This window comes from Mesoplodon densirostris, chromosome 11, assembly GCF_025265405.1.
Source record: "Mesoplodon densirostris isolate mMesDen1 chromosome 11, mMesDen1 primary haplotype, whole genome shotgun sequence".
NCBI lineage: Eukaryota > Metazoa > Chordata > Mammalia > Artiodactyla > Ziphiidae > Mesoplodon > Mesoplodon densirostris.
In genome coordinates, this window is record NC_082671.1 from 13,350,646 (window position 1) to 13,378,474 (window position 27,829).

Below are 27,829 nucleotides of genomic sequence, written 5' to 3' on the forward strand. Positions count from 1 at the left end.
ACAGGTGAGTGTAAGAGGATTGTATTAACCATATGTTTCTGATGCTTTGACATCTGGGGCCTTGCTGACCCTGGAGAGATTGCTCCTCCCAGAGCTAGCCAATCCTAGACGTAGTAAACAACTCATCTGCTAGAGTTTCTTTCATATGCAAATTAACAAGTCCACATTCTGTACCCATACCACCTCCTTTACTGAACTCTCACAAGGCTCTTACACTCTGGGACAAAATCCATTTGCCCTAATAACACCAGGGCCATGTTCAGGGCAACCAGGGACAGCTTCTATGGCCCAGAGTCTGCTGAAATTATTCAAACCAGCCAATCCTGCTTACCCTAGCTTGACTGTTCCTTCCCACAAAAGCCACAATGAAGGCTCTTGCCCATATTTCCCCCTTGTTTCTTCTGTCTCCTAACCAACGCTGGTGTTTCCCCATGTGACCATTTGTGACACGGCATGTGCCCTCCTCTTGGGAACTGTGAGTAACAAACTATCTTTTCAATGGCAATTATCTCCTGATCTGTTGGCTTCACCATACATGGATAATAATAAAGTCTACATTTAAAAAATTATTTCAAGGAAGGAGGGGGTGTAGCTCAGTGGTAGAGCACATGCTTAGCATACATGAGGCCATGGGTTCAACTCCCAGCCCCTCCATGTTTGATTGATTAACAAAAACACAAAACTTTAAAAGTTATTTCAACTACTTCTCCTGAAGGAAGCCTTTCCTTTGCCATAAGTTCTGACAATTGGAGAAATGACCATTACCCAGAGAAGACAGAGTAGCATTAAACCAAAAAATAAAAGTAATGACAAACTTACTTAATATGTATTATCACTCTGGGATCTCAAAAAGTCCTATGAATTATTATTGTATTATCTTCAGTGAACTGAAGTTCTAAGATAGAAAGTGGTTTTTCCAAGGTCACAAAGCCACAGGCACAGAAGAGGTGAGACTCATATATAAACTTTCCTGGCATTCCTCTGACTCATGCCCTCCTCCCACTCCTGCCTTCTGTTGTAGTCTTCCAAACCTTCTAATAGATTTTACAAAGTTCTATTGTATAACATCACCACTTCCTTCATCCTCTAAGGAAAAAAGTATGGCAGTCTTGCCAGCTAGGACCAATAAATGACTCCACAATGAAAAATAGTTGTGATATATCTAGATATTTCAAAAATAATATGGCCTTGCGAAAATGAATCTAGAGTCTTAGGAAGATATTACTCAAAGACAGAGAAGATCTAGAGATGACAGAAGTTTATAATACTAAGTGTGATCTTTAGTGAATGAATGAGAACATTTATAAATCTCTTCTTTTGAAAGAAGTTCCATTCTTTGGTCATAACTCCTGTACAAAGAACAAGACTGACTGTGAAGAAGACAGACAAAAATATCTTTCAGTTCTGGAGAAACATAAACTGAGAAGGAATAATTAAATTAAATACCATAAAGATAAAAAGGCACATACAAAGTACTATGTATAGTAAAATCGCTATTTGAAGGTAATCAAGCAGAAAAATACACTGTAAAAATGTAAGACCTATTGTCAGAACACTTCAAGTAAAATATTTGAAAAATTAACTCAATATTGAATAAAATATAGCTCATGGGAATTTATGTTTTAGCGTTTACCAAATTCCTATGATAGTCTGGAATCCCATTATTTTAAGCAAAGAAAGAGGGAACTTTGAAAAAGAGGGAAGAGAGAAAATAATAAAGTCAATCAAATGACTTGGAAATTTTTTAAAAAGGTGAAAAGTTTGGATTATGAGTATGGAGGAAAGAAGATTGGATAAGGGGCTTAAGACCAACCAGTAAGGAGTTAAAGGGACCATTTAGTGATGGTGATTGGCAGCTGTTAAGAATTTCCACTCAGTACAGGTAAGAAGAAACGAGCTCGTGTGGCTACTGGACCTCAGCTGGATATCAGGAAGAATTTCCTGACTGTAAATGTCAAGAGTTCTGGTTTGCAGTATCAAAGGGAGGCTTCTGGGATGTGCCTATCCCAGGAATATTTTTTCCAGCCTTAAGCAAGAGACTGTTTGGGTGGTTTTCAGTAGACCTGTGGATGGATGAGATGGGCTTCTCAGAATCTACTGGTCTCGTGTTGCCGAGGGGTGTACCATACACAGCTGCTTTCACAGAGTCCATGCCAGCAGCTGACTCCCAGCTCAGTGGCCATGGAGATTTCCCCCCCAGGAAGGAACAACTAAGTCTTTCAGTCTCTGTTCCCCACTTGGACAAGTCCTTAGGTATACACTGTAGTTTTTCAGCTCTTCAGCACTTAGGTACTTTGCTTTGGAGCCAAGGGCCTCCTGGGAACAATGCCTTGTCTGTGTGTTCACAGTAACAGCCTGTGGGCCAGAGACACTCAGCCAAACTCTCCCTCCATTCCACAAGGGCTGGATTGCACACTTCACCTGCAATAATCCACGTTTAGCCAGCCCCAGCTCGCCCCTGGGGCCAAGTTCCCCCCTCCTACCCCTTCTCCAACCTTTTACCTAATTTGATTCCCATAGCTCCTCTGCCACATTTATACCAACCCTCATGCAAGATGGTCTCTACCAGCTCCCATCCCACCCACAGTGAACGATAAAACATTAGTGGCCCATGGTCTGACTCTAACAGTAGATACCAAAGGGGGAGGTCCGTTCTGCTGAGTTGGGTGGTGGGGTATTTATAAGGGGTTTGGTCTGCAAAGAGATGCTAGTCTTTTCCTATAACATGATGGCCTTTTATTTATCATGCAGCTGTTGATTTATATGGGGAGTTAGGAACTTGAAACAAGCATAGAGTTTTTACACGGTCTGTTTCTGCTGAGTTCAGAGACTTGGAAATATCATTTGACTTCTGGCAAAAAGACAATTTCAGGAAGGCGTTTAAAACCATCTTTTTGTCCTTGACCCTGAGTCAGAGAGGGACATGGGCTTATGAGGAAAGCAGAGTTTCAACCCTTAGGCAACCCTACAAGAGGTTGTGTGTAAGTCGTGTGCAGTATACGGATTCAATATCAAATGACCCACCAGAACAATCTCCCTCTAGGAATGTTGCCCCTTCATAGCAGTAGCGCAGTATTTCTCATAAAGCCTCCATCCAGTGATATGTATGACAGTGCATGGGCCTACTCAGTAGGAATGCAGAAGAGAAAATCAGAAGGGTAGAGGAAATTTAAAAGAAAGGGAAAGTAGAGTCAATGAGATTTTAAGGAACAAACTGGAGCCGTGTGTGTGTGTGTGTGTGTGTGTGTGTGTTTGTGTGTGTACATGTATGTATAAAGTCTGGTGATCCTGTTTACTGTCTCTGAGGTTTGGGTCACCCCTTTTTATTTGGCATAAAGTAGCTACTTGGTCCTACACAGAAGAAGCAGGGAGAAATCATAGTTCCATCTTTGACGTCTTTTCTTCTGATTCATGATTTTCTCTCTGAAAAACACCATGAGACTGATATTCAGATTTGGAGTCCACTCTTGTTTTTGAACTCTGAGATTAGCAAATTGAGCTATTTAATTCCTCCTGAAAGTCCTAAATCCATCTTCAATTTTTATCTCATGGACTCCTCATATGGATTTACTTGTTTCCCACTGATGTTGTACACAGAATGGTAAAATCCAAAATTCAGCTCCTTTGAATATGCAAGACCTTTCCAAAAATGTTTTTGGAGTTCTGTTCCCATGGCTATATCTTAAAAAGCATCCCAACTCTGACCATCATATCCTCCTATCCCTTTACTCTTTTCTTTTTTTACACTGATACCATTTTTTCACCTTTAATATTGATAAAGATCAGAAAGCTTGAGAACACATTGTGTGGACAAAGTTTGGGTAAAACAGACTTTTGTTTATATTATTGGGGGATGAGAAACAGCTGGAAAAAAACTGGAAACAATCTAAATGTCTATCAATAAGAGAATAGTTAAATAAATCATGGTCCATCAATACATTAAAATTCTGTGTAGTTGGTTAATAAACTATAAGAAAGTTTTCACACATGAAATGATACTTCATGTTAAGTAAAAGAGTCAAGCTGTACAATAATATACAATAGTGTATAATACTCTGTCAATTATGCAAAAGAAGAGGGTGAGTGCATGTATTTATATGCACATTTCCTATCCCTTTACTCTTAATCAAATCCAGTGGAGGTCAAAGAATTTTTATTCAACAGGAAATTAAAGGGACCAAGAGGGGAAACAAACCTCAACTTGCTTAACCTGTAGTCTCACACTTACCAACCTCTTCCCTTTCAGGAATCCATCACAAAAGTTTTGCACGTGCTCTACTGAGACTTCCGTTATGGGCAGTGTATCCCACACATCATCCAGAGTCTGGTAAATTGCCAATGCAGGCAGCTGAGACTTCTTTAGTTTGAAAAATGATATCACCTTCCCATTTTGCTTCACACCACTGTCCACCAGAATAAAAAGAATCTGCAGTTGGAGAAGTTTGGAAAAGAAAGATCTCTCTGAGGCTCTCGGGGGGAAGAGACACCTTGTGATTGTTGGAGTTTACACTGATGGAATTTAGGGTCTGTGCCACACAATTTAAAACTTCATTGACTTAAAATGAATTTCTTCTTATTTTGCATTGTTTTGGTTTTTTATCCCTTTGATCGGGTTTATTTAATTTTAAGACCATAGAACTGGAAGAGACTTTAGGGGTTAGGTAAGGGAGAAAGTATGGCCTATTGGCTAAATGTGGAGAATTCTTTTTAAATGTTACCTGTAGTACTTTCTACCTGTGTGACTTTGGGTACATTACTCAGCTTCCCTGAGATTAGGTGTTCTCATTGGAAAAATGGGCTTTTGTTGGGGGAGATTGAATGAGAGAATGGATTTAATATTTCTAGTACAGTTTTTAGCATATAGTAAGTGCTTGAAAACTGTTAACTATTTTATATTATTAAATCAAACCTTTGGCCCAAAGTGGAAATCTTCTTGATAATAGTCTAGAGAGTTATCTACGTTTAGTAACACTGAAAACTTCCAGTGCTAGGGAAACAACCACCAGAAAGTCAGCTTGTTTTATTACCAGACAGCCCTTGTCATCGAGGTCTCTAATTCAATGCAGTAGCCTTGAAGTGGTTGAAGTTTTAGTATTTCAGTAACATAAGCAGAATAGCACAAAATAGGGAAGGGAAAGAAATAAATATTTATTGGACATCCAGTGGGCACTAGATACCTGACAGGTGTTTTAGATGAGAAATAAGCCCTGAGGTCTAAAACTTCAGAGTTCATAGCAAGGAGTAAATAAATCGTGACTAATAGGTGATTTTTATTTTCAGTTTCTTTGGGTCTCTATTTTCTCTGCACCCATCAAGGCATAAAAAAAGAAATAGACTTACTGCTAATGGAAGATATGATTAAATACATCTTTAATAGTATAAAATATATCTTAAGTTTTAAATCAGAGTAATGGGATTTATTATGCCCCAGGTCTCACTTTGTTATCTCTTAACCTGATGTATTTTCCTCATTTATCTCACTTCCCTGGTCCCATCTCCCTTTTTCTAGTGTCTTGTTGCTGAGTATTCAAAAAGGTATTTCCCAGTCCAGACTTACCTTCCCCTGGAAGAGCTTAGCTGCTTCCTGGTATCTGTGCAAGCTTTCTTCATACTCTGGGGAGGCCTTGTTCATCATCAGTAGAAGATGAATTGGAATCATACTATCAAATAGGCCAATTACAGCCTGGGAAATTGAAATGTATTGAAGTAGAATGAAAGTGAAAAGGAGGGAAAAAAAACATTAGTGACAACCGGTGAATAGGTACACTAGAACATATATGAGAGCTGTCCATCCATCACATCAGTGGCAACTCCGCCAAGATGGTTCTGAGTGAGTCTCACCCTCTGGTTTACATGCAACTGTGTAGTTTTCTCCTCTCCACACTGAATAGGGCTGAGCTGAGTAACCAAAGGGATATTGCAGTAATGCTGGAGGGTGACTCCAAGGTTAGGTCATAGAAGACATAGTGACTTCTGCCTTGTTCTCACTCATATCACTTATTCTCTTATACTGGTCACTCAAGCAGTCTTATGAAGAGATTCGCATGGCAAGGAGCTAAGGCCTCCTGCTAACAGCCAGCACTGACTTGTCTGTGATTGAGCCATCTTGGAAGCAAACTCTTCAGCCCCAGTCAAACCTTCCCATGCTTGCCTCCCTGACCAATGGCTGCCACTTCACATGAGCCCCCAGATTTGCAGCACCTAACCCTAGCCACTTCCAAACGGTTGACCCACAGAAACTGTGCGAGACAATCCATTTTTTTTCTGTTCTAAGTTGTTAAATTTTGGAGTAAGCTGTTATGCATCAATAGGTAACACATACATCATGGAACATTTTAGTCACCTTTTAAACCCCTTTTCATGTTGCAAGAACAGCCAGATGCACTTACAATGTGGACTTTGCATGTTAGTAGTGTATACTTTTGAGTGCTTATGATGTGCTGGGCACTGTTTTCAGGTCTTTATGTGTAAGAACTAATTTAATCCTCAAAGTCCCAGTTTTATAAAAGAAGAAATTGAGACCCAAGATCTCCTAAAGTCATGAAAGTGTTGAACTGTGATTCGCAGCAAGCAGTGTGGCTCCAGAGTCCATGATCTTAACCAGCAGGGTGTACTGCCTCATACACAGCTAATGGCAAATCCTCAACAAAACCAATTCAGCCCTCAGCATGGTTGAATCAGACTGCCTCAGGTCAGCCATAAGGGAAGCTCTTCAGGAGACCAGAAGCATTGGCCCTTTTTTGCTGATTAGAGATGGTCATTCCCCAGGACGTTGTCGGTGATGGAGGGGAGGGGACAGCTGTGAACCAGAGGGAGGAGAGAAGATAGAGCGTAAAACCCTGGCACGGGTTCCCTTCATTTCCCTTTCCTGAAATAGTGCTGCAACTGTCGCTATTTTAAACAAAATCCCATTCCTTTTCACCCCTCGCTTCTAAATACAGAAAGCACTGCTGTAAAACTAGCATGTGCACAAGAAGAGAGAGTGTGGTGTGTTAAGGCATCTTTGGGCAGAGTCTCAGGGTGGTGGGAAGGTGAGCAACTAGGTAGGATCCTTCCAGAAGCTACACACTACTCTGTAGAGATTTTTTTCAGCTCTACTGGCCAACATGTAGGTAAGGAGAATTCAGTGAGTTCTTTCCCAAAACTTTCTCCCTGGAGTTTCAAACCAGGTCTTACATTTTAAGTTTGGGAGATTGGATGCTAAATAATTGTCTCTTGTTCTACTAGATTCTGCTACTTAAATTTAGAGCATGCATCTGCTCTCCTAGAGTGGAGCTGGAGAATAAATCTTAAGAAGAGTCAAAAAAATCAAAGCTGAGGAGTCAAATGATATAGTTGTCTTAGCAGAAGGGATTGAACACAGCAGAAGTGATTAGTTTAATTCTAATAGATTAAACAGCTGGACTTTCACCTTGAAGCCAAGTATTGAGTGTGTGCCTTAAAAGTGCACAGGAGGCCAACAACATGGCTATGAATTTCTGCCCAGTTGCTACTGATACAAACCTTTGTACCAGCGACAGATGAGAAACAACTATAGTAGTGTGGGCAGGTCACCAGTTGAGAAAAACTACTTTTCGGAAATGTACAAGTCACAATAAAAGTTGAACTTGCTTCTCTAAAGAAATTATTTCCTAATTTCTTCTTGATGTGATTTGCTGTCACTACTAATATGGAACTTAACAAATGTCATTGGTCTATAAGATTAGAGATGGACCAGGCATCAGAGCTCAGGAAGGCTAGTCCTTGCGTCTGCCCTCGTTCACCTGCAGAACTCCAGGACCCTGGACCATAAGTTCAGGGACCGGAAGATCATCTTTTCTGGTCCCACATTCACTCCTGGCAGCTTTATAGACACAATGACCGAATGATGATGGTCTAGGAGAAAAATGCCATTTCAATGATTGCTGCCAACACCCCTGAGGTGCGTGTGTTTGGAATCCTGGCAGAAGTGGAAATGGAGTCACCATTCCATGGAGAAAAACATGGTGTGAGAGGTGGACAGGAACTTAGTCAACAGGAAAAGGGGTGTCTTCTGTCGAAGGCTGTGTGGGGCAATGAAAACACCACGGGACTCAGTCAGACAGACCAGTCATAAAAAAATCTGGGCCAGGGCTGTCACTGAAGCTCAAATTCCTAGTCATATGGCCTTGAGGAAGTTACTTCACTTTTCTGAACTCCCATTTCCTCTCCAGTAGAAGAGGAATAGACAATATGAGCTAATGCATCATCAGTTAAATTTTCTGACTTAAAAGATGCCTTTTCCACTTACTGTGTAATCTTGAATGTTGTTTGGAACTTAAGAGTTCTCTATGAAATGGACATAATAATATCCTCTCTTCTACCTCAAAGAATCTCTGTGAGTATTAAATGAGAAAATGGTGTGAAAGGGCTTTCTAAGTTCTAAAAAGCATGACATGCATATAAAGTACTGTTACTAGAGAACGCATAGCATTTCTGAGCTGATGTAGATCACTGGAAATCAACACTCCATCAGTCTATGATTTACGTACAGGAAGGCAAAAGGCAGGACATGCAAGGTAATTCTAGAAGCTGTAGAGTGTTAGAAGGCCAGCAGGACAGGTGGACCAGCACCTTCACCCAGGTTTTAGGCAGCATGCAACACCCAAGGAAGACAAACCCAGAAAGAAACCTGAGACCCCTTGAGGGTCTAGGCAAGACCAGGAAATGTTAGTTACTAGTCCACAAGGAGATAGGCACAGAAAATGGGAATAGGTGTATAAAAACTTTAAAGAAATTTTACGTCATTGCGACATCCAAATACGTGATTGGTGGGCTTTGTTTTTAAACATTTCATTCGCCTATTAATTTACTTTTATTGTATTTTACAAAAGTATTGGCCACCAATGCTTTAGGAAAACAAAATGGACCTTCAGCATTTTTGCAGTTGTGGCAAGCTCACAATCTTGCTGCCTTCACTGAACTCTCTCAGGTAACCAAACTCAGAAGTTTTTTTTTTTTTTAATTAATTAATTTATTTATTTATTTTGCGGTACGTGGGCCTCTCACTGCTGTGGCCTCTCCCGTTGTGGAGCACAGGCTCCAGACGCGCAGGCTCAGCGGCCATGGCTCACGGGCCCAGCCGCTCCACGGCATGTGGGATCTTCCCAGACCGGGGCACGAACCCGTGTCCCCTGCATCGGCAGGTGGACTCTCAACCACTGTGCCACCAGGGAAGCCCCAGAAGTTTTTTTTTTTTTTTTTGCGGTACGCGGGCCTCTCACTGTTGTGGCCTCTCCCGTTGCGGAGCACAGGCTCCGGACGCGCAGGCTCAGCGGCCATGGCTCATGGGCCCAGCCGCTCCATGGCATATGGGATCCTCCCGGACCGGGGCACGAACCCGTATCCCCTGTATCGGCAGGCGGACTCTCAACCACTGCGCCACCAGGGAGGCCCTTCCCCAGAAGTTTTGAATTAGTCACCTCAGCACTGCACTTTCTCTTTCTTACTAGTCATGTGACGTCATTTAACTTTTCTGTTTCTTTCTTTGTTGTGTAGGGACAAGTCTATCAATCTTAAGGGTTGTAGAGGGATGGCAACATAAACAACTAGGTGTTCAATTAATGGTGGTTAATATTATTATTGGTCAAAAGATCAGAACTCCTGGAGGAAAGGATTTCTGCTATGAAGGCAAGTACCCTCCCTGACATAGGGACTTAAGGGTCTGCAGACAGGGGCTATTTACCATAGGGTTATACTCTGTCACCAAGTGGAGGTTGTTTCTCTCAATGAAATGGCTTAACTTGGTAGCATCCATGCTTTCAATGTCTTCACTCTTTAAATCCAGTTGTTTGTTATCCACCTGGGTCACACAAAAAGGATAAAATTGTCACTGTCTTCATTCATCAATAAATGTTTCTAGACTATTTACCACATGTCAGGCACTAACTAGAGCTCTAAAGACAGAAAGGTAAATAAGAAATGTTCCCTGCCCTCTAGGAACACACTGTCCTGTGGGACACAGAGAAGTAAACAGAAACATCACACAGAATGCGGCTAGTGTCATCACAGACCCATTTGTCACCTAAGGAAGAGCAGAAAAACTCCCAGGAAGAGGCAGCTCCACAAGAATGGCTAAGACTTGTTCAGATGAATGAGGATGGGGGTGGGATTTTAAATAAAGAACAGTATTTGCCAAAGGCAAAAAGATGCGAGATGCCCATTCTCGAAGCTGCAGTTTGTTTAGCTTGACTCTAGCAGTAGATGTTAAGTGCGGGTAGAAGAGAGACATAGACAGTGGGGTAGGCAGGGCAAATTCCCAAAGAGCCTTGAAGTCAAGGTAGGTAGATTAAACTCTAACCTGAGGGCAAGGGGAGACACTTACAGGATTAGATTTATGTTTTATTTATGTACCCTTCTAATGTGAAATAAAACACACATATAGAGAAAAGCACAAAACAGAAAATATAAACCTCAGTAAATGATCACAGAACAAATAACTGTGGAACCACCACTCAGGGAAAGAAATAGAACATTGCCAGAATGCCTGAAGCTCTCTGTGATCCTTTCTAATCAATAATCCATTAGTTTTCTGCCAAAGTGACCATTATCCTGACTTATGATGACCATCTTCATCCTTTCCTTTATAGTTTTACTGCTTAAAAATGCATCTCTTAATGTTATAGTTTAGTTTCATCTTTTTAAAAACATTATGTAAGTGGAAACAAACTATTTTTTGTATGTGTATCTCAATTCTTTTGCTTAAAATTTTGTTTATAAGAGCCATCCATGTTATTGCATTTAGCTATAGTTTGTTCATTTTCCTTGCTCTATAATATCTGATTGTATAAATATGCAAAGCATTTATTCATTTTACTACTGATGAAAATTTAGACTGTTTTCAGCTTCTGGTTATTAAAATAAGGCTGCAATGAACACTCTTGTTCATTTCTCTTGGTACTCATGTCTCTATATCTGTTGGGCATGTATCTAGGATTAGGATTTGATTGTAGGATATGTGTATTTTTGACATGTATTTTGATGTGTGTTTGGGAGACAATGCCAGACTATTTTCTAAAATGGACAATAATGTACATTTGCATCTGTACTGTTGGAAATGTCCCATTGTTCCACATCCTTGCCAACACTTGGCATTATCCTCGAATAATTTTGATAATAATGAATAATTTTATTCATTTTGGTGAATATCTGGTAGTATCTCACTGTGGTTTCACTTGTATTTCTCTGATTAACCAGTTGTATATCCATTTCTTTGAAGTGTGTGTTCAAGTCACTTGCCTTTTTTCTAATGAGTTGATCCTTTCTTTGCTGATTTGAAGATGTTTTATATATTCTGGATATGAACTTTGGGGTTTTATATTATATATCTTTTCTCACTGGGGACTTCCCTTTTAATGGTGATTGCATATGAACAGAAGGTAATTTCAATGTACTCAAGTTATCAGCCTTTTCCTATAACTCGTGTGTGTTTTTGTTTCGTTTTGTTTAAAGTGCTTTGACTACACCAAAGTTTTGAATATATTCTCTTATTTTATCTCCTAGAAACATTATTATTTTGTCATTCACAATGGATCTAAAATCTACCTGGGACTCATTTTTTCTTCCTTCTTAAAATGATGCTTAGATTCTGATTTTTAGTATTACTCTTCTCTAAAATACATGTTTAAATCTCCATATTTCCCTTTATAAGGCTATGGATGCCTTCTAAATTCATAAAATTTTTATGTATATTTTATTATCATTCAATTCAAAATGTTTTCTAATTTCTGTTCTTATTTTTCTCTAACCTATTGGTTATTTAGAAGTGTATTTTTTAATTTCAAAATGTAAGATTTTTGGGTTATATGCTTGTTTTTGATTTCCAGTTTAATTTCTACATTTTATTTTTATTATTTGTCAACTTCTGTATATGTGATATGTGTCTTTAAAATTATGCATATATTATAGTTTTTGAATACAGTATTCTGCATATGCTCATCAGGACACGTAGTTAATTTATAATTCAAATTATATATATATATATATATATATTTTTTTGTTTTGTTTTGTTTCGTTTTGTTTTGACTAGCTTATTCTCTCAGTAGAGGAGTGTCAAAATCTTCCAGTATGATTGTGGACTTAACCATTTTTTCTTACAATTCTGTCAGTTTCTTCTTATATATTCTCAAGTCATGTATGCAGATTTAGAATTGGTAAATCTTCCGGGCAAATTAAAATTGTTGTCTTTATGAAGTGTCCTTCTTTATCCCTAGGGATGCTCATTGCAATAAAAGACTATTTTGTTTATACTAGTATACTTATACCAGCATTCTTTTAGAAGTGTTTACATGGCATATCTCCATCCTTTTACTTTCAACCTATCTTTATACTTTATATATGTCCCTATTTTTAAAAACATTGTATCTCTTGTAGAAAGCACATGGTTTTATTTTTAAATCCAGTCTGATAATCTTTGCCTTTTAATTGGATTATTTTTATATAATGTAATTACTAATATATTTAATTAAATATGCATTTTTCCATTGGTTCTGCCTGTTCCAAATCTCATTTTCCTTCATTTTTTGCCTACTTTGAATCCATTGAGCACTTTTTATTATGTCTTCTTTCTCTTTTCTTTGATTCAGAAGTTACACATGCTATAATTATTCTCCTAAGGATCACCAGCATGTGTTACAACATGCATACTTTACTTATCAGAATCTAATATTAGCTGGCAATTCTACCTTCTTCTTGGATAATGCAGACATTAGAACATTCTAATACACTTTACTTCCTCCCACATCCGTCCATGGCCCACACTCAAGACTTACAGGCGATTATTGTTCTGTGTGTTAATTCTAAATCTCACAAGACATTATTATTATTGTTATATAATCAATATACATTTACATTTATGCATATATGTACATTTAGTTTCTTTTCATTTCTTCCTGCATTTTTGAGCTTCTATCTGGGAATTTTTTCCCTCTGCCCAGAGAACACATTTAGTATTTCCTTTAGAATGAGTTAGATCTGTTGGGTGACAAATTCTTTCAGTTTGATTGTTTAAAATATGCTTATTTCACCTTTAGTTTTGAAGGTTATTTTTGCTGGGGGTAGCATTCTTTGTTGAGAGTTATTTTCTTTCAGTTTTTGAAAGATATAATTATTTGTTTTCTGCATTCCATTCTTTCTATTGAGAAGTCATCTGAGAATCTTAACATTATCCTTCGAGCTTACTTTGAAGGTAATCTTTTTTGTCTGATTTAAGATTTTTCTCTTTTTCTTTGACTTTCTGTTATTATACTATGGCATGGCTATGGATAAATTATATAGATGATACATATATATAATTACATATGTGTGCAGGTGTATGTAGTGTGTGTGTGTATATATATATATATATGTGTGTGTGTATGTGTGTGTGTGTATTTATATATTCATATATGATCAGGGGTTGAGGTGACTCGAATCTGTGCTGCAGCTCTTGGGAGGGCTGATCTACTTATGGTTCATCTTTGATTTTAGGGTATTTCTCTTTAGGGTCCAAAGTAGAGCAAAGGATGTCTTACTAGTTTTACCTCCTACTTCCCCTTGTGGTCCCTGAACTCCAACATTTAATTTTCTGGCTCCTTGAATATTGCAAAAATGCTAATAAACCTCTCAGCCTCTCTGCTCCTCCTTCTAGAAATGGCTATGTCCCCCAGATGAAAAGCAGTCCAAATACAGGGTTCATCTTTTTGGGTTTCCATTTTATTTTAGATCTTAGCCTAGACATTCCCCCTTCTCTTGCTGGTTCTCCAAGGTCTTTCTTTAAAATATTTTTTTTTGCTCAGCTTTTTCAAAAAATTATCCTTAGTGGAAGGGATTGTCTAGTTACCTGGTCTGCTATCCCAGATTTGAATTTTAGAGCTGCCTTTCCATGATACTCATGTATGTTGAAAGATAGGATGTCATATTGCCAAACATTGTTCCCAGAAGTTTCCCATTCCCCTCTCCCATCTCCTCATGCCCGTAGAGACAGAAGGTAAAGCATCCATCACCCATAGCAACTATGCCTACAGATAAAACTGTCAGGGCCAGATCCTGAACAATTCTGCTTCCTGAAATAGTTTGGGTCACTTTTCTTTCTTTTTTTTTTTGTGGTACTCGGGCCTCTCACTGTTGTGGCCTCTCCCGTTGCGGAGCACAGGCTCCGGACGCGCAGGCTCAGCGGCCACGGCTCACGGGCCCAGCTGCCCCGCGGCACGTGGGATCTTCCCGGACCGGGGCACGAACCCGCGTCCCCTGCATCGGCAGGCGGACTCTCAACCACTGTGCCACCAGGGAAGCCCAGTTTGGGTCACTTTTGAGATCTTTGGGCCATCAACACTTGAAGACTCCTTAACTCTTTCCCTTTATCTGCTGTCTTATATCAGTCCTACCCCACCAGATCTTGCCCTGGATCAGAACCATCTTCTATTTTTCTCTTCTTTTCTTCAAGGTGGTCTCTCACTGGGTTAGTTAAAAGCAATATGAACCTCCAAGAAACCCAATGCACTCTTTATGGTTAATTTTATTAATTCTGAGTCTATTTAGTCATATCTGGGTATTTCTCTTATAATCCATTTGTGTTCAATTATTTGTTGAGTGCCTGCTGTATATTAGGTACTGAGGCCCAGAAGTACTGACCTCACTCAGATGGCAATTTAATCATTTTATTTCATGATTGTTTTTCACAACCCAAACTTATGAAATACATAATGCTGAGGTACAGAAAATGTTTGTCTTTCAAAAAAAGAATTTGGAAAAAAATTCAACAAAACCACAGGATATTTTAAAAGGTGAACTCCTTTTGCATATTTAATTGTTTTAAAATTCACAAAGTTTCAGTAGAAAGCTTGGGGCAGAAATATAAAAGCAGGAGAAAAAAGTCTTCCTAGGTGGAGTCCTTGCCCACCTTTCTCCCATCCCTCTCCTCTAGTTGGTAGAGAAGAAAGTGAACATAAAGGATCTTAAAAGCTGCTTAAGGCCTGCTTTGCCACCTGACATGTCTCCATCCTAAGGCTTTGCTAATTGTGCAACCATCAAAATCGTCATTATAATCACAACCAGTGTTCTTTTAATCTTTAATACGTTAAAATATCTCCTGATTATTTTTCTGGAAACTTGCAGGTCTGGTGTCTAAGCTCAGGGGACAGAGCTGTGGTCTGAGCCAGGAGTTCCTCCCTTTCTGCTCCCTTTTCCAGGCAAACCCTCACATTTCCCAGAACAAGGCGAACAGGAAACGCCAGCTCCTCCAGGTGTTTCTGGACTTAAGGAATGCTGTATACTGGAAGCACCGCGGTTAAGCGGTGATAACATTCTCTAAGAAGCAAACAGCTTTAATAAAAACCACCCTCCTGAAGCCTTACCAGTTGGTTGGGCTTCTTTGAACGAAACATACCCGATTATTTCTCTATTTCTTAAACCAAAAAACTCTGGAACGTTCATGTGTAAGGTTCCTGGAAACAACATTTGAAAGGAATTCTTTCTCCTGTAAAGGGAATTTATTTGCCTAATGCCCTGGAAAGAAAACCCAACCCTGGAACCAAGAGTGGGGAAAAATTTTTACATATTTTTCCAGTTTTTGGAAAGAATTTTCCTTGAAAAATCATATTATTTTTCTCCCCAAGAAAAGAGGCACCAGAATAAAAACAGTAAACAGTAAACCAGAAGGGTTGTCACCTTACAATATAATTTTGAGGTTCCCCAAGGGAATCAGATGTGGATTATTTTATGTTTCAGACACTGTGTCCTACCAAGGGATTTCATCACTCCTTTTCTGCTTATTAGTATTCCAGCAATATTCCTTTGAATTCTGCTCAATTTCTCTAATTAACAAACCAACAGTTCATAAAACATATTAAAGTTGTCTTAGTTTACACCAGTTACAATGTTAAATATCTGGGCTATCATGGAGAAATCATTTGTTTAACAAATGCCCTCATGTCTCTGGGTTTTTTTTTTTTTTTTTACATCTTTATTGGAGTATAATTGCTTTACAATGGTGTGTTAGTTTCTGCTCTACAACAAAGTGAATCAGCTATACATATACATATATCCCCATACCTCCTCCCTCTTGCGTCTTCCTCCCACCCTCCTTATCCCACCCCTGTGCTATGCGGCTAGTTCTCTGGGTTGTTTTTATAAGTTGCTTAGCTTACCATATACTTGGTAAATATATACTACTTTAGAAAAAATATTTAAAAATTTGACGTATCTTACTTCTTGCCTTTCTTATCAGTTTATTTTTATGCACTGGTTTCTTCTGATTCTCTGCTTGGAAAGATGCATTTCTTATAATAGGTTTCCAAGGAATAATTGTGAAAGGCATGAAAGGATGCCTCTACTGTGTTTCCATCACTGTCCCACTGGGTCAAAGTTAGGCTAATTATATCTCTTTTTTGGCATGTGGGATATTAGTTCCCCAACCAGTTATCAAACCTGCACCCCCTGCACTGGAAGCACAGAGTCTTAACCACTGGACCACCAGGGAAGTCCCTATATTTCTTAAAATAGAAGTGATTGAGAATACTCAAAATGAGGTAAACATTCAAATAATATCTGAAATTCCAGTTTAGGACAGGCTCATGGCTTATTCAACATGGGATTACATCTCTGTTGGGGTAACATTAAGAGTCCTGTTGAGAGTGGTGAGGGTTGCTATCACTCTCGCAAAAGACAAGCTCTGTCCTCACACAGACAGGTTGTCATACACAACTTACTATTGCTCCATTTTACATTTTTCCCAATCGCATGTATATAGTTGGCCTGCACTATTTTGGCAGGTGATGCGTTCCACAAATATAGCATTTGTCAGTCTCTCATCTCTCCAACATAGTTGTCAACTCATATTCCCACTTATTATTTCAGCTTATTTCTAAACACGTTCTTACAGTGGAAATTTACTGTAGGGACAAATTCTGAAATTTCTTTGCCAAAATATGCCATGCCTAGATTAGCTCTTGAGAAATAATCCTGGGGTTTGATTAAATAATGCCAGGGAAATAGAGAAATGGTTTAGGAGAAAGTGTGTTTCTTTTCTTTTTTTTTAAGTCTTTAGAATGAGGAGCATTAGAGTAAATAGAATCTAGGTGTAAAAACATCGGTTTTCTTTATCCATTCATCTGTTGATGGACACTTAGGTTGCTTCCATGTCCTGGCTATTGTAAATAGAGCTGCAATGAACATTTTGGTACATGACTCTTTTTGAATTATGATTTTCTCAGGGTATATGCCCAGTAGTGGGATTGCTGGGTCGTATGGTAGTTCTATTTTTAGTTTTTTAAGGAACCTCCATACTGTTCTCCATAGTGGCTATATCAATTTACATTCCCACTGACAGTGCAAGAGGGTTCCCTTTTCTCCACACCCTCTCCAGCATTTATTGTTTCTAGATATTTTGATGATGACCATTCTGACTGGTGTGAGATGACATCTCATTGTAGTTTTGATTTGCATTCCTCTAATGATTAATGATGTTGAACATTCTTTCATGTGTTTGTTGGCAATCTGTATATCTTCTTTGGAGAAATGTCTATTTAGGTCTTCTGCCCATTTTTGGATTGTGTTGTTTGTTTTTTTGTTATGAGCTGCATGAGCTGCTTGTAAATTTTGGAGATTAATCCTTTGTCAGTTGCTTCATTTGCAAATATTTTCTCCCATTCTGAGGGCTGTCTTTTGGTCTTGTTTACGGTTTCCTTTGCTGTGGCACATATATACAATGGAATATTACTCAGTCATAAAAAGAAATGAAATTGAGTTATTTATAGTGAGGTAGATGGACCTAGAGTCTGTCATACAGAGTGAAGTAAGTCAGAAAAAGAAAAACAAATACCGTATGCTAACACACATATATGGAATCTAAGAAATAAAAAAAGAAAAGCTCATGAAGAACCTTGGGGTAAGACAGGAATAAAGACACAGACCTACTAGAACATGGACTTGAGGATATGGGGAGGGGGAAGGGTAAGCTGTGACAAAGTGAGAGAGTGGCATGGACATATATACACTACCAAACGTAAAATAGATAGCTAGTGGGAAGTAGCCGCATAGCACAGGGAGATCAACTAGGTGGTTTGTGACCACCTAGAGGGGTGGGATAGGGAGGGTGGGAGGGAGGGAGATGCAAGAGGGAAGAGATATGGGAGCATATGTATATGTATAACTGATTCACTTTGTTATAAAGCAGAAACCAACATGCCATTGTAAAGCAATTATACTCCAATAAAGATGTTAAAAAAAAAAGATGCCTAGGGCTTCCCTGGTGGCGCAGTGGTTGAGAGTCCGCCTGCCGATGCAGGAGACATGGGTTCGTGCCCCCGTCCGGGAGGATCCCACATGCCACGGAGCGGCTGGGCCCGTGAGCCATGGCCGCTGGGCCTGCGCATCCGGAGCCTGTGCCCCGCAACGGGAGAGGCCACAACAGTGAGAGGGCCGCGTACCGCAAAAAAAAAAAAAAAAAAAAAAAGATGCCTAGTTGCTGGGAGAGGATTTGGATTGGAAGAATAAAAATAATAGCTAACCTATCTTAAAAAAAAACAAAAGAAACCCAACAATACACTTTTATTATCTTCAGTTTTGGAGGTCAGAAATCCAATATGAGTTTCATTGAACTAAAATCAAGATGTTGGTAGACCTCCCAGAAGCTCTAGTGAAGAAAGACATTTTCTTGCCTTTTCCAGCTTCTAGAGACCATAGCCATTCACTGGCTCCTTTATCCATCTTCAGAGCCAGCACCATAGATAGCATCTTCTCTCCTCTTGGACCTCCTGTATCCCCCTCATAAGCATTGTTGAGATTACATTGGGCCCACCAAGATAATCCAGGATAATCTCCTCATCTCAGGATTCTTAATCACATCTGCAAAGTCCCTTTTGCCACATAAAGTAACATATTCACAGGTTCCAGGGATTAGAATGTTGAAATACTCATGTTTTCTCTAAAACATTATATGTTAACCAAAAACTAAATCAGATAATAAAAAATATATATATATATATTTTTTTTTGCGGTATGTGGGCCTCTCACTGTTGTGGCCTCTCCCATTGCGAGCACAGGCTCTGGACACGCAGGCTCAGTGGCCATGGCTCACAGGCCCAGCCGCTCTGCGGCATGTGGGATCTTCCCAGACCGGGGCACGAACCCGTGTCCCTTGCATCGGCAGGCGGACTCTCAACCACTGCGCCACCAGGGAAGCCCAATAAAAATATTTTTAAGAAATAGAAAAAGAAAAAAAAATCGGTTTTCTTCAGGGTTAAATACTGTATAAAGTCACTATAATATGGTAGAAATGGTAGCTTTGGAGTCGGCCATGCTGGGGATGAATCAGATGTCTGTGACTCTTTAGTTGTGAGAGTCTAGATACTGGAATCAATCTCATGGAACTTTAGTTTCCTTATTGATAATGCAGGGATAATAATAATAATTTCATCAGAGTCTTGTGAGAATTCAATGGTAGAACCTTGGGAAACACCTGGCAGAGTGCCTATCGTAAATTAGGCACAAAAACAAACACATGGAGAGAGAGGCATGGACATATATACACTACCAAACGTAAGGTAGATAGATAGTGGGAAGCAGCCGCATAACACAGGGAGATCAGCTCGGTGCTTTGTGACCGCCTAGAGGGGTGGGATAGGGAGGGTGGGAGGGAGGGAGACACAAGAGGGAAGAGATATGGGAACAGATGTATATGTATGATTGATTCACTTTGTTATAAAGCAGAAACTAAAAAAAAAAAAAAAAAAAAGCCATGAAATTCTAGACCTTAGATGAAAGTAGGTACCAGAAGATTGCAACTGGCTCATGTTTCCCAGTGTTAAAAAGAGGAGTCTTAACTGCAGATGTAAAAGGGTCTCCTCATGGGCCTACATAGAGTCCACAGAGACCAACTGGCAGGAGTCAATAAAGACCATGTCCCTCATGTAAGGACATCCATTAGCTCCCAGACCATCCCTGCAGGACTCAGGAATTGACCATTGTTTCTAAACACTGGGATCATCTTCTGAAGGGCACGATCTCACTGTGTGATGTTTTCTGAACGTGTTAAAAGCAGAAACTAACCACCATTGTAAAGCAATTATACTCCAATAAAGATGTTAAAAAAAAAGTTTTTTCAGTGCAGAAATTTGAAATACACCACAATTTTAAAAACCCTAAAAAAAAAAAAAAAAAAAAGAATAGTCTTGGTTGATGTTCTTTAAAAAAAAAAAAGTTATTCCAAACTCCTGAACAATAATCCTAGTAAAATTTGGACTGAATTTTTGAAAGTGTAAACTGAGAAAAAAAATGTTTATCTAAAAGCTGTCACCGCAGAAGCTGAACCTGTCCCAGACCTGCCAATGGAGTAGGGCAGAAGCCAGGGTGCTTGTTTTTGGTATGGAACATAAATAATCTTGTCCCCAGAGGTTCCAAGAGTTCACTCAGAGTAGGTCTGTCACTAGTGGGAAACAATAAACAGATTCTAAAGGAGAGCGAGCAGCTCTGGGAAGTCATCAACAGGGCTTTGTAAAGAATAAATTGTAAACAGAGGTAGTGCGTCCATTACAGGTTGTAAAGCCTGCAGAGACATTGGAAGCAACAGCACTTGTTTTTCTTCCCCACGTCTGTATCCTGGTGGTACTAGGACTTTAAATCAGGCTTTCATAAGATCTATAAACAACAAACTGGGAAAGAAGTACTTGTGGATCTGTAGCTAATTAGAATTTTTGTACTGATAGGTTGCTACAAATAGTTCAACAGTACAATGAAATGCATTAGTGTAACCTTCCATATCTTTTCTTTTTAAAAATTTTTTTACTGAAGTATAGTTGATTTACAATGTTGTGTTAGTTTCTGGTGTATAGCAAATTGATTCAGTTTTATATATGTATATTTTCATATTCTTTTCCATTATGGTTTATTACAGGATATTGTATATAGTTCCCTGTGTTATACAGTAAGCCCTTGTTGGTTATCTATTTTATATATAGTCTGTATCTTTCTCACCAAAGCTCTTCACAGAAGAGTTTGATTTCATCCTATTTTACAGTGCAAAGCTGCAACTGCTGTCCAGGTGGGGGAAGAATTGCTGAAGGGACTCAGGCATCTTTAGACATATTTTTAGGAGTGAGTAAGTTCTGAAAACACTTTCTGAGTGTCTTCTAGGTACCAGAGACATACTGTAGACCTTGGAATACAAAGATGAATAAGTCATGGTTTCTGCCCTTGAATAGCTCATGGTCTAGTGGGGTAAAAGGTGAGACAGACACAGAAATACATGACATGCCTTATAAAGTGGTAAATGAAAACAGAGACATGGACGTTTAGAGGAATAGTTAGGCCAATTTGGAGATTCCAGGGAGGCTTTCTGAAGGATAAGCTGCTTGAACGGATTCACTGGGATATGAGGAGGAGTTAGCTGGGTGAGGCTGTGACAGGGGCCCTGCCGGGAGCTGGCATTCTGAGCAGAGAAATGGCCTGTGTGACGTGGTGGAACTATGCTGTGTATAGTTGGGTATCGAGAGGGTAGAGCCCAGGGTGGGAATGTGCTAGAAAAGGGAATGGAGAAGTAGGTAGTGCCACGTCATAAAAACTACATGTTTAAATATCTTGATTTTGCTCTCTTAAGACATGGGGAATATTGAAGAGTTTTTAAGAAAGCCGTGTCATGGTCAAATTTCCATTTTATATCCATCATTGTGACACCAACATAGAAACTTTAAGAAGTAGTAAAGGGAGATCTATGAAGAAGATATTGAAAATGTTTATGCCAAAGATGCTAAGAATCTAAGCAAGGAGTGAAATAGAAAGAGTGGAGGAGAACATAGGCTCAGTAGGGTAGGAGGTATGATTGGTAAAGGTTAGATACTGAATGAACACAGCCATTCAGTAAGACAGTGTTTTAGAGGGAAGAACATGGTTCAGCAGGTGCAAATGACAAATTCAGTTTTGACAAACTTAAGACTGCAGTGCTTATGAGGATATTCAAACAGTTATATCCAGCAGGCATTTGAATCACAGGAGAGGTCCAGGCTAGAGGTAAAACATTCCAAATCCTCAACAAACACATCAATCGTCAAACACGAGAAAGAATTATATCACTGAAGGATTACACATTCATTCAGTAATTGATTCCTCCACAGGCATAGTACAGAGGAATTTAAGGCAGTGAAAATACTGGGATACAGTAATGATAGATTCACGTCATTATATATTTGTCCAAAACCATAGACCATAGGACACCAAGAGTGAACCATGAAGTAAACTATGGAATTTGGGTGATTAAGATGTTTCAGTGTAGTTTCATCAATTGTGACAAATGTACCACTCTGGAGGGGGATGTTGATAATGGGGGAGATCATGTATGTATGGGGCAGGAGATAAGAGGAATCTCTATGTCTTTCTCTTAATTTTGCTCTGAACCTAAAACTGCTCCAAGTAAATATTTTTTCAAAAAGTAAAAAAAAAAATTGTTCATTCACATATTCATCTATTCACCAAACATTTATGAGTATCTGCTACATGACAGGTACTTTTAAATGCTCGGTGGTTGAAGTAATGAACAAGACAGTCTTTGCCCCCATGGAGCATGAATTATATAACCTACATTGGGAAGAGCATTGAGTCAGGCAGTAGTACAGGGGGAGGAAGAAAATATCCCAGGGAGACGAAAAGAAGAGGTGGACCAGGAGAAGGAGGTTCCTACGTCAAGGAAAGAGACAATATTAAAGAGAAAAGAGAGGCCAACAATGTCAAATATGGCAGAAATGTTCAGTAAAATAAGACTTAAAGGGTATTCATTGGATTTGGAAATATGGAAGCCACCCTGAACTGGATGAAAGCAGTTTTAATGGAGTGGTATATAAACTAGGTAGTTTAAAGGCTTCAAGAACGTTGGAGACACTGAGTAGAAAATACATTTAAAAGACAGTTGGATGGGGAATATGAGATAGATAGGATGGAGGTGAGAGCAGCAAGGACCTTCAGTCCAGAAATCTTGAAACTTTAACTTTTGCTCAGTTTCTCATTTCCAGTGGACTCTGGTCATTTTCACCTTGGTGTTCCACCAACAATGTAAACTCAGCAACAAAATAAAGCATCAGAAATCCCTATTTCTGTTATGCCCTCACTATTCCTAGGTACCCTGGCTTTAAACCTCGCCTCCTTTCCCTAATTTTGATATCTAATCTTTGCAGGACCTGCCTTTTCTTCACTTTCTGCTGCTTACCTCTTTGCTACAGATCCTTAGTACATGATCTATGTTGTCAACCTAATAAAAGTTCTCTCTACTCTTGTCTCTTTGCCTAACAATCTGTCTGACTCATTGCTGCCAAAATAATTTTGTGAACACATTTCTGTTCATATTATTCCCCTGTTCTAAAGGCTTGAGGGGCTGCCTTGTGCCAACCAACTTAAGTGCAAACCCTTTAAGCTGGTATTCAAATTTCCTCGCAATATGGTTCCAATCAAGCTTCTCTGTCTTTTATTCATTTTCCCAAAACATGTTCCCTGAGATCCAGTCAAGTTGGCCTGATCACTGTTTCCCAAGTTTATTTTTTTCCCCCATGTTGGCCATGAATTCTCCTCTATTTTGTCCAAATTTTGTCTGTTCTTTAATCCCAGTTCAGTTGTCTCCTTCATAATTTATTTTGGTCAGAATTCCTACCCTGCCTTTATCATTTGAACCCTTGTAATATTTTATCCATGGTGATGCTCTTTGTATTATAGATACGTGCATATTACGTTTACAATCTCTACTATATTTGTAAGATCTATGAGAGGGGAGAATATACTCAATGTGTTTTTATTATCATTATCTTGCATAGCACACAGAGTAGTTGTTGCCACATGTTTGATGAATGTAAGTGAACTCTCAAAGGTATGAAAATATAAAATTTTAGAGCTCACAGTGACCTTACTGATGATATGGTCAAACTCTTTTATTTTATAGATGAAAGAACTGAAGTGAAAAAATGTTCAGTGACCTGCCCAAGTCACACGGCTGGTCAGTGACAAGGCAGTGCTCCAAATCTTATGTCCTGACCCTCAGTCCAGGTTTCTTCTCATTTCATGACAGCTTCTGTTTAGGAAGCTTGAGTTGAGCCATTGTCCTTGTCATCATGGTCCCTGACTCAGGCAGCACCATTAGTGTTCAAGACCTAGACTCCTTCCTGGTCTCAGAAGTCTGTACATCCACAACCCAAGGAAAAACTGGGAGAAGGCTGGAGCTGCCCACCTGACTTACCAGACGAAAGAGGGAAATGGTGTTCCCAGTAACACTGTAGTGGGCCAGAACCTCGGAGGCAGTGCTGATTCCAAATGACACATCTTGGAAATTTTTCACCACACTGTGGAATAGGGACACTGCTGGTACTTCTAAATCCTAAAAACGAGAAGAAAAAAACCCCACAGGTTGTTTTTGGAGGAGAGAGACAGAGGAACAGACTAGGGAGTCGAAATGTGTTCACTCATATCAGAAATCATAGTGTCCAGTGAGACAACATTGACCTCTAAAAATGCAGGCTGGATTTGCAGCGACACTGTTGAATTTTCCAGGCTGGGTGGGTTAATAGGTAACTATAACATGGTGGCTAAGCCTGGGACTCTTGTCTGGCTTTACCATAGAACTTTCAGTTTATTAGTAGCCGAGAGGGGTCTCAAAATCATAGAGACCTGCAGAGTTGGGCTGCACTGTCATTGATATACCCGAGGGGGCAAATATTTGGGGAATAATTTGTGGAAGAAAAAAGAAATGCAAAAATCAGAAATAGGTGCTGTCAAAAGGGCCAAAAAAGAAAATAATAAAAATAAGAGAAATTAAAGTGGAAGCTTAGAAGGTTTATTAACAAAGGTTTGTGTAGGATGTAGAGGAACAGTCAGTCCTCTTTCCACTGTGTGTAAACCATCAAGATACTGTTCATGCTTTGGTCCAATTCTAGAACCCAGGCCTGCAAGACAGAGCAGGGAAGCCTATTTTGAGTGATGATTCCAGTCCTTCTATAACAAGCTGGCATTTCCCTGCTGTCATGTGACCTTTGTCCTCAGCAGCTCCAGGCAATAAACTAGAGTGAATGTATTTGTCCCTTACATCTCTAGCTAGAGAAGGAGATGTGCTAAGAGAAAAGATCATGGTTAGCCTTGCATCTGGGGTCAAGCAGAGGGAGTTGGCACCTTGCTCATCCAAAAGGGTGTGTGGAGTTCATTCGAGGTCATGAACAATTGGTCATCAAGGCTTCCTCTTTTTTTATTCTGCTTTTTAGAATGGAATTGCTCGTGAATCAAACAACGACACCCGGTGGTCATTTAAGTTATTGCACCCAACTCCACTTCCTTGGCACTCCTGCCTGTCTGAGGGTGACTGTTTTTGTCTACAGTTCAGATCCCTCATCACTGAAAAATTTGCTCCCCGGTCTTCCTACCCGACTTACATCTCATCAAGGCTATTTCCAGCTGTGTACACAGAATAGACAGGGTGATGATGAGTTGGAATTAATGAATGGAAACAAGACAAGAAGGTCTGCCAGGAGAGAGCAGGGGCTTGATCAGCTGTGAGAATCTCCAGATATTGCCTCCAGGCAAATAGAAAAATGCTGGAATGATGCCTTCTCCTTTATGGCTGCTTTTCTTAGCCAGGAAGCCAATCTGGAAGATGGAGGCTAACACCTTCAATATACAAAATGCCATCCTTATTCAACATTTCAGAGCAAATAAAGAGAAAGAAGCATAGGAGACTACTTATTTGGTAAGAGGCTCTAGACTGGAGGCAACTATTGACAAATGCATTGCCTGGATGATAGAAGTTGGGTTACTCTGGCCCCTGCCTCAGAAATTCAGATACTGTCCGAAGCTTCAAAGCATCCACAGATGGGGAGACCCAGTCGGCAGTCTCAGAACTCTTGAAGCAAGTGTGAGGAAGACATAATTCAGAGACTGGGAATGGCTAGAAATTGAGAGATCTTGATGGACAAGCTTAAATCAGACTCTGTACCCTTTGGCTGCTAAGGCAGTGTCATCTGGCCAGCAGGTGACTAACGTGGCTCCCTTAAGGTAGAATATTTCTGGTTCTTTGGAGGAATGACAGCGGGGGGTATCTGGACAAACCTGGAAGAAGCCTATGACAGCCACCTCAGCAGCAGCGACGAATTCCATGGCAGCCTGGACATCTGTGAGCCGCAAGGGTTCCTGGGCACCGGGACCATCTAGGCAGAGACAGAGGAGGGTGGGGGGAGAGAGAGAGAGACAGAAGTTTTGGGCGTACTGAGTAGCGAAGAAGCAGCTCTAAATCATAAGGGCATCTCTACTTTTTCTCTTCATACTAAGGCCAATGAGATTTAGGAGTGCAGTTATCATTCCAAGGCTTTATTTATTTATTTTTTACTAACATGGGAAAGGGGGTCCCCACAAGATAGCCTATTTCTGAAGGAGAATGCCAGATTAGGTGAGGCAGATCTTTGTCCAGCATCTCCTGGGAAGTTTCCTAGGTTTGGAGGACAAATACCCAGAGCCCTATCATGCTCCCTTCCCTTCTTCCAACAACACTTTCACCCCATGGTGCTCTTTTCTTTTACCTGAGGATTCCTGAACTTCTGCAGCAACTTCCGGGGATAGTTTGCATGTGAAGAGACATAACAGATACAGGCGTCTGAACGGCATGGCCCCCGTTTCTCTGCTGCTGCTCCGAGCCCCGGTCGTGGTGTCTGCGGCTGCCGATTCAGGGCAGCCCACTCTTTAGCTGACTGTGGTGTTAGTCAAGCTCTGGGAACTTTGCAGCTGGCTCTGGGATGGGGGACCTTCAACTTCTGAGATAAGAGATGGAGTTCAGTGACAGGGCCTCAGAACAAAATCAGCTAGAAGAAAGTCAGGTCAGTTCATTTAATTTTTTTTTTTTTTCGGTACGCGGGCCTCTCACTGTTGTGGCCTCTCCCGTTGCGGACCACAGGCTCCGGATGCGCAGGCTCAGTGGTCATGGCTCACGGGCCCAGCGGCTCCACGGCATGTGGGATCTTCCCAGACTGGGGCATGAACCCGTGTCCCCTGCATCGGCAGGCGGACTCTCAACCACTGCGCCACCAGGGAAGCCCAGGTCAGTTCATTTAAATAAAATATTCTATGCTGGGTATTGACCTATGCACTAGAGATACAATGATAACTGTGACCTGATCACCTCTCCCAGCCTAGATTGTTTATGTGAAAAATGGGCAAATGAACAGATTGTTTAAATATAAAATGGAAAGTGATTATAACATTGGGAAACTCACAGTGTGCTAGGAGAGGATGAACTAAGGACATTTTAAACACTGGTGGGGTCCAGTGAAGGCTTTCTTCCTGCTGGGGATGCCTAAACAGAGTCCTGGGTAAATAAAATTTTACGAAGCAACGAAGGTGGAAAGGGAGTTTCTGTAAAGAGCCAAAGCACAGAGATGTAAACGTGGTGTGAGAGAGAGAATTATTAGTAATTTAGTATTACCAGAAAACGGAATGATAAATCCAGGCAGAAAGGCACGCTGGGACCAGATCGCAGGGGGCTTTATATTCTAAGTGTAGGAACGTGTCTTATTTCGTAGGTGATGGGAAGCCACTGAAAGGTCTTATGCAGGAGAGAAACAGTGCCTGATGTGGCCCAGGTGCCTGTGGAAATTCGAGAGATTCTCACAGGCAGAGGGATATATAAGTCTCAAGCTTAGTAGAAACTTCTATATGATAATACTATAAAATAAAATAAATTGAGATTTCCTACCATTCCTATCCTGAAAGCTCATTGCCCATCGCACTGGAACAGGGGAACAAAACTGTTCCCAATGATGTAACACCACGTGTACCCTGCTCTGAGGAAAGTCATGAATGGGAACCATCCAGTTACCATATTTGT

General features: G+C 40.1%; 1 protein-coding gene and 1 non-coding gene across 2 annotated transcripts; one reads left to right on the forward strand and one right to left on the reverse strand.

Annotated features, from left to right (window-relative positions):
• The first annotated feature begins 579 nt into the window (after nt 1-579).
• On the forward strand, nt 580-654 carry TRNAA-AGC (transfer RNA alanine (anticodon AGC)). Its single transcript has one exon. It is a non-coding gene; the product is annotated as a tRNA-Ala (tRNA).
• A 2,721-nt stretch (nt 655-3,375) lies between these two features.
• Nucleotides 3,376-27,719, reverse strand: ERP27 (endoplasmic reticulum protein 27). Its single transcript, XM_060114151.1, has 8 exons — nt 27,698-27,719; nt 26,529-26,663; nt 26,062-26,159; nt 24,206-24,343; nt 9,704-9,820; nt 5,558-5,683; nt 4,229-4,426; nt 3,376-3,423 (listed from the first exon to the last, which is right to left on the reverse strand). The coding sequence occupies exons 1-8, from the start codon at nt 27,717-27,719 to the stop codon at nt 3,376-3,378; spliced, it is 882 nt and encodes a 293-aa protein (XP_059970134.1).
• Between the last annotated feature and the right edge of the window lie 110 nt (nt 27,720-27,829).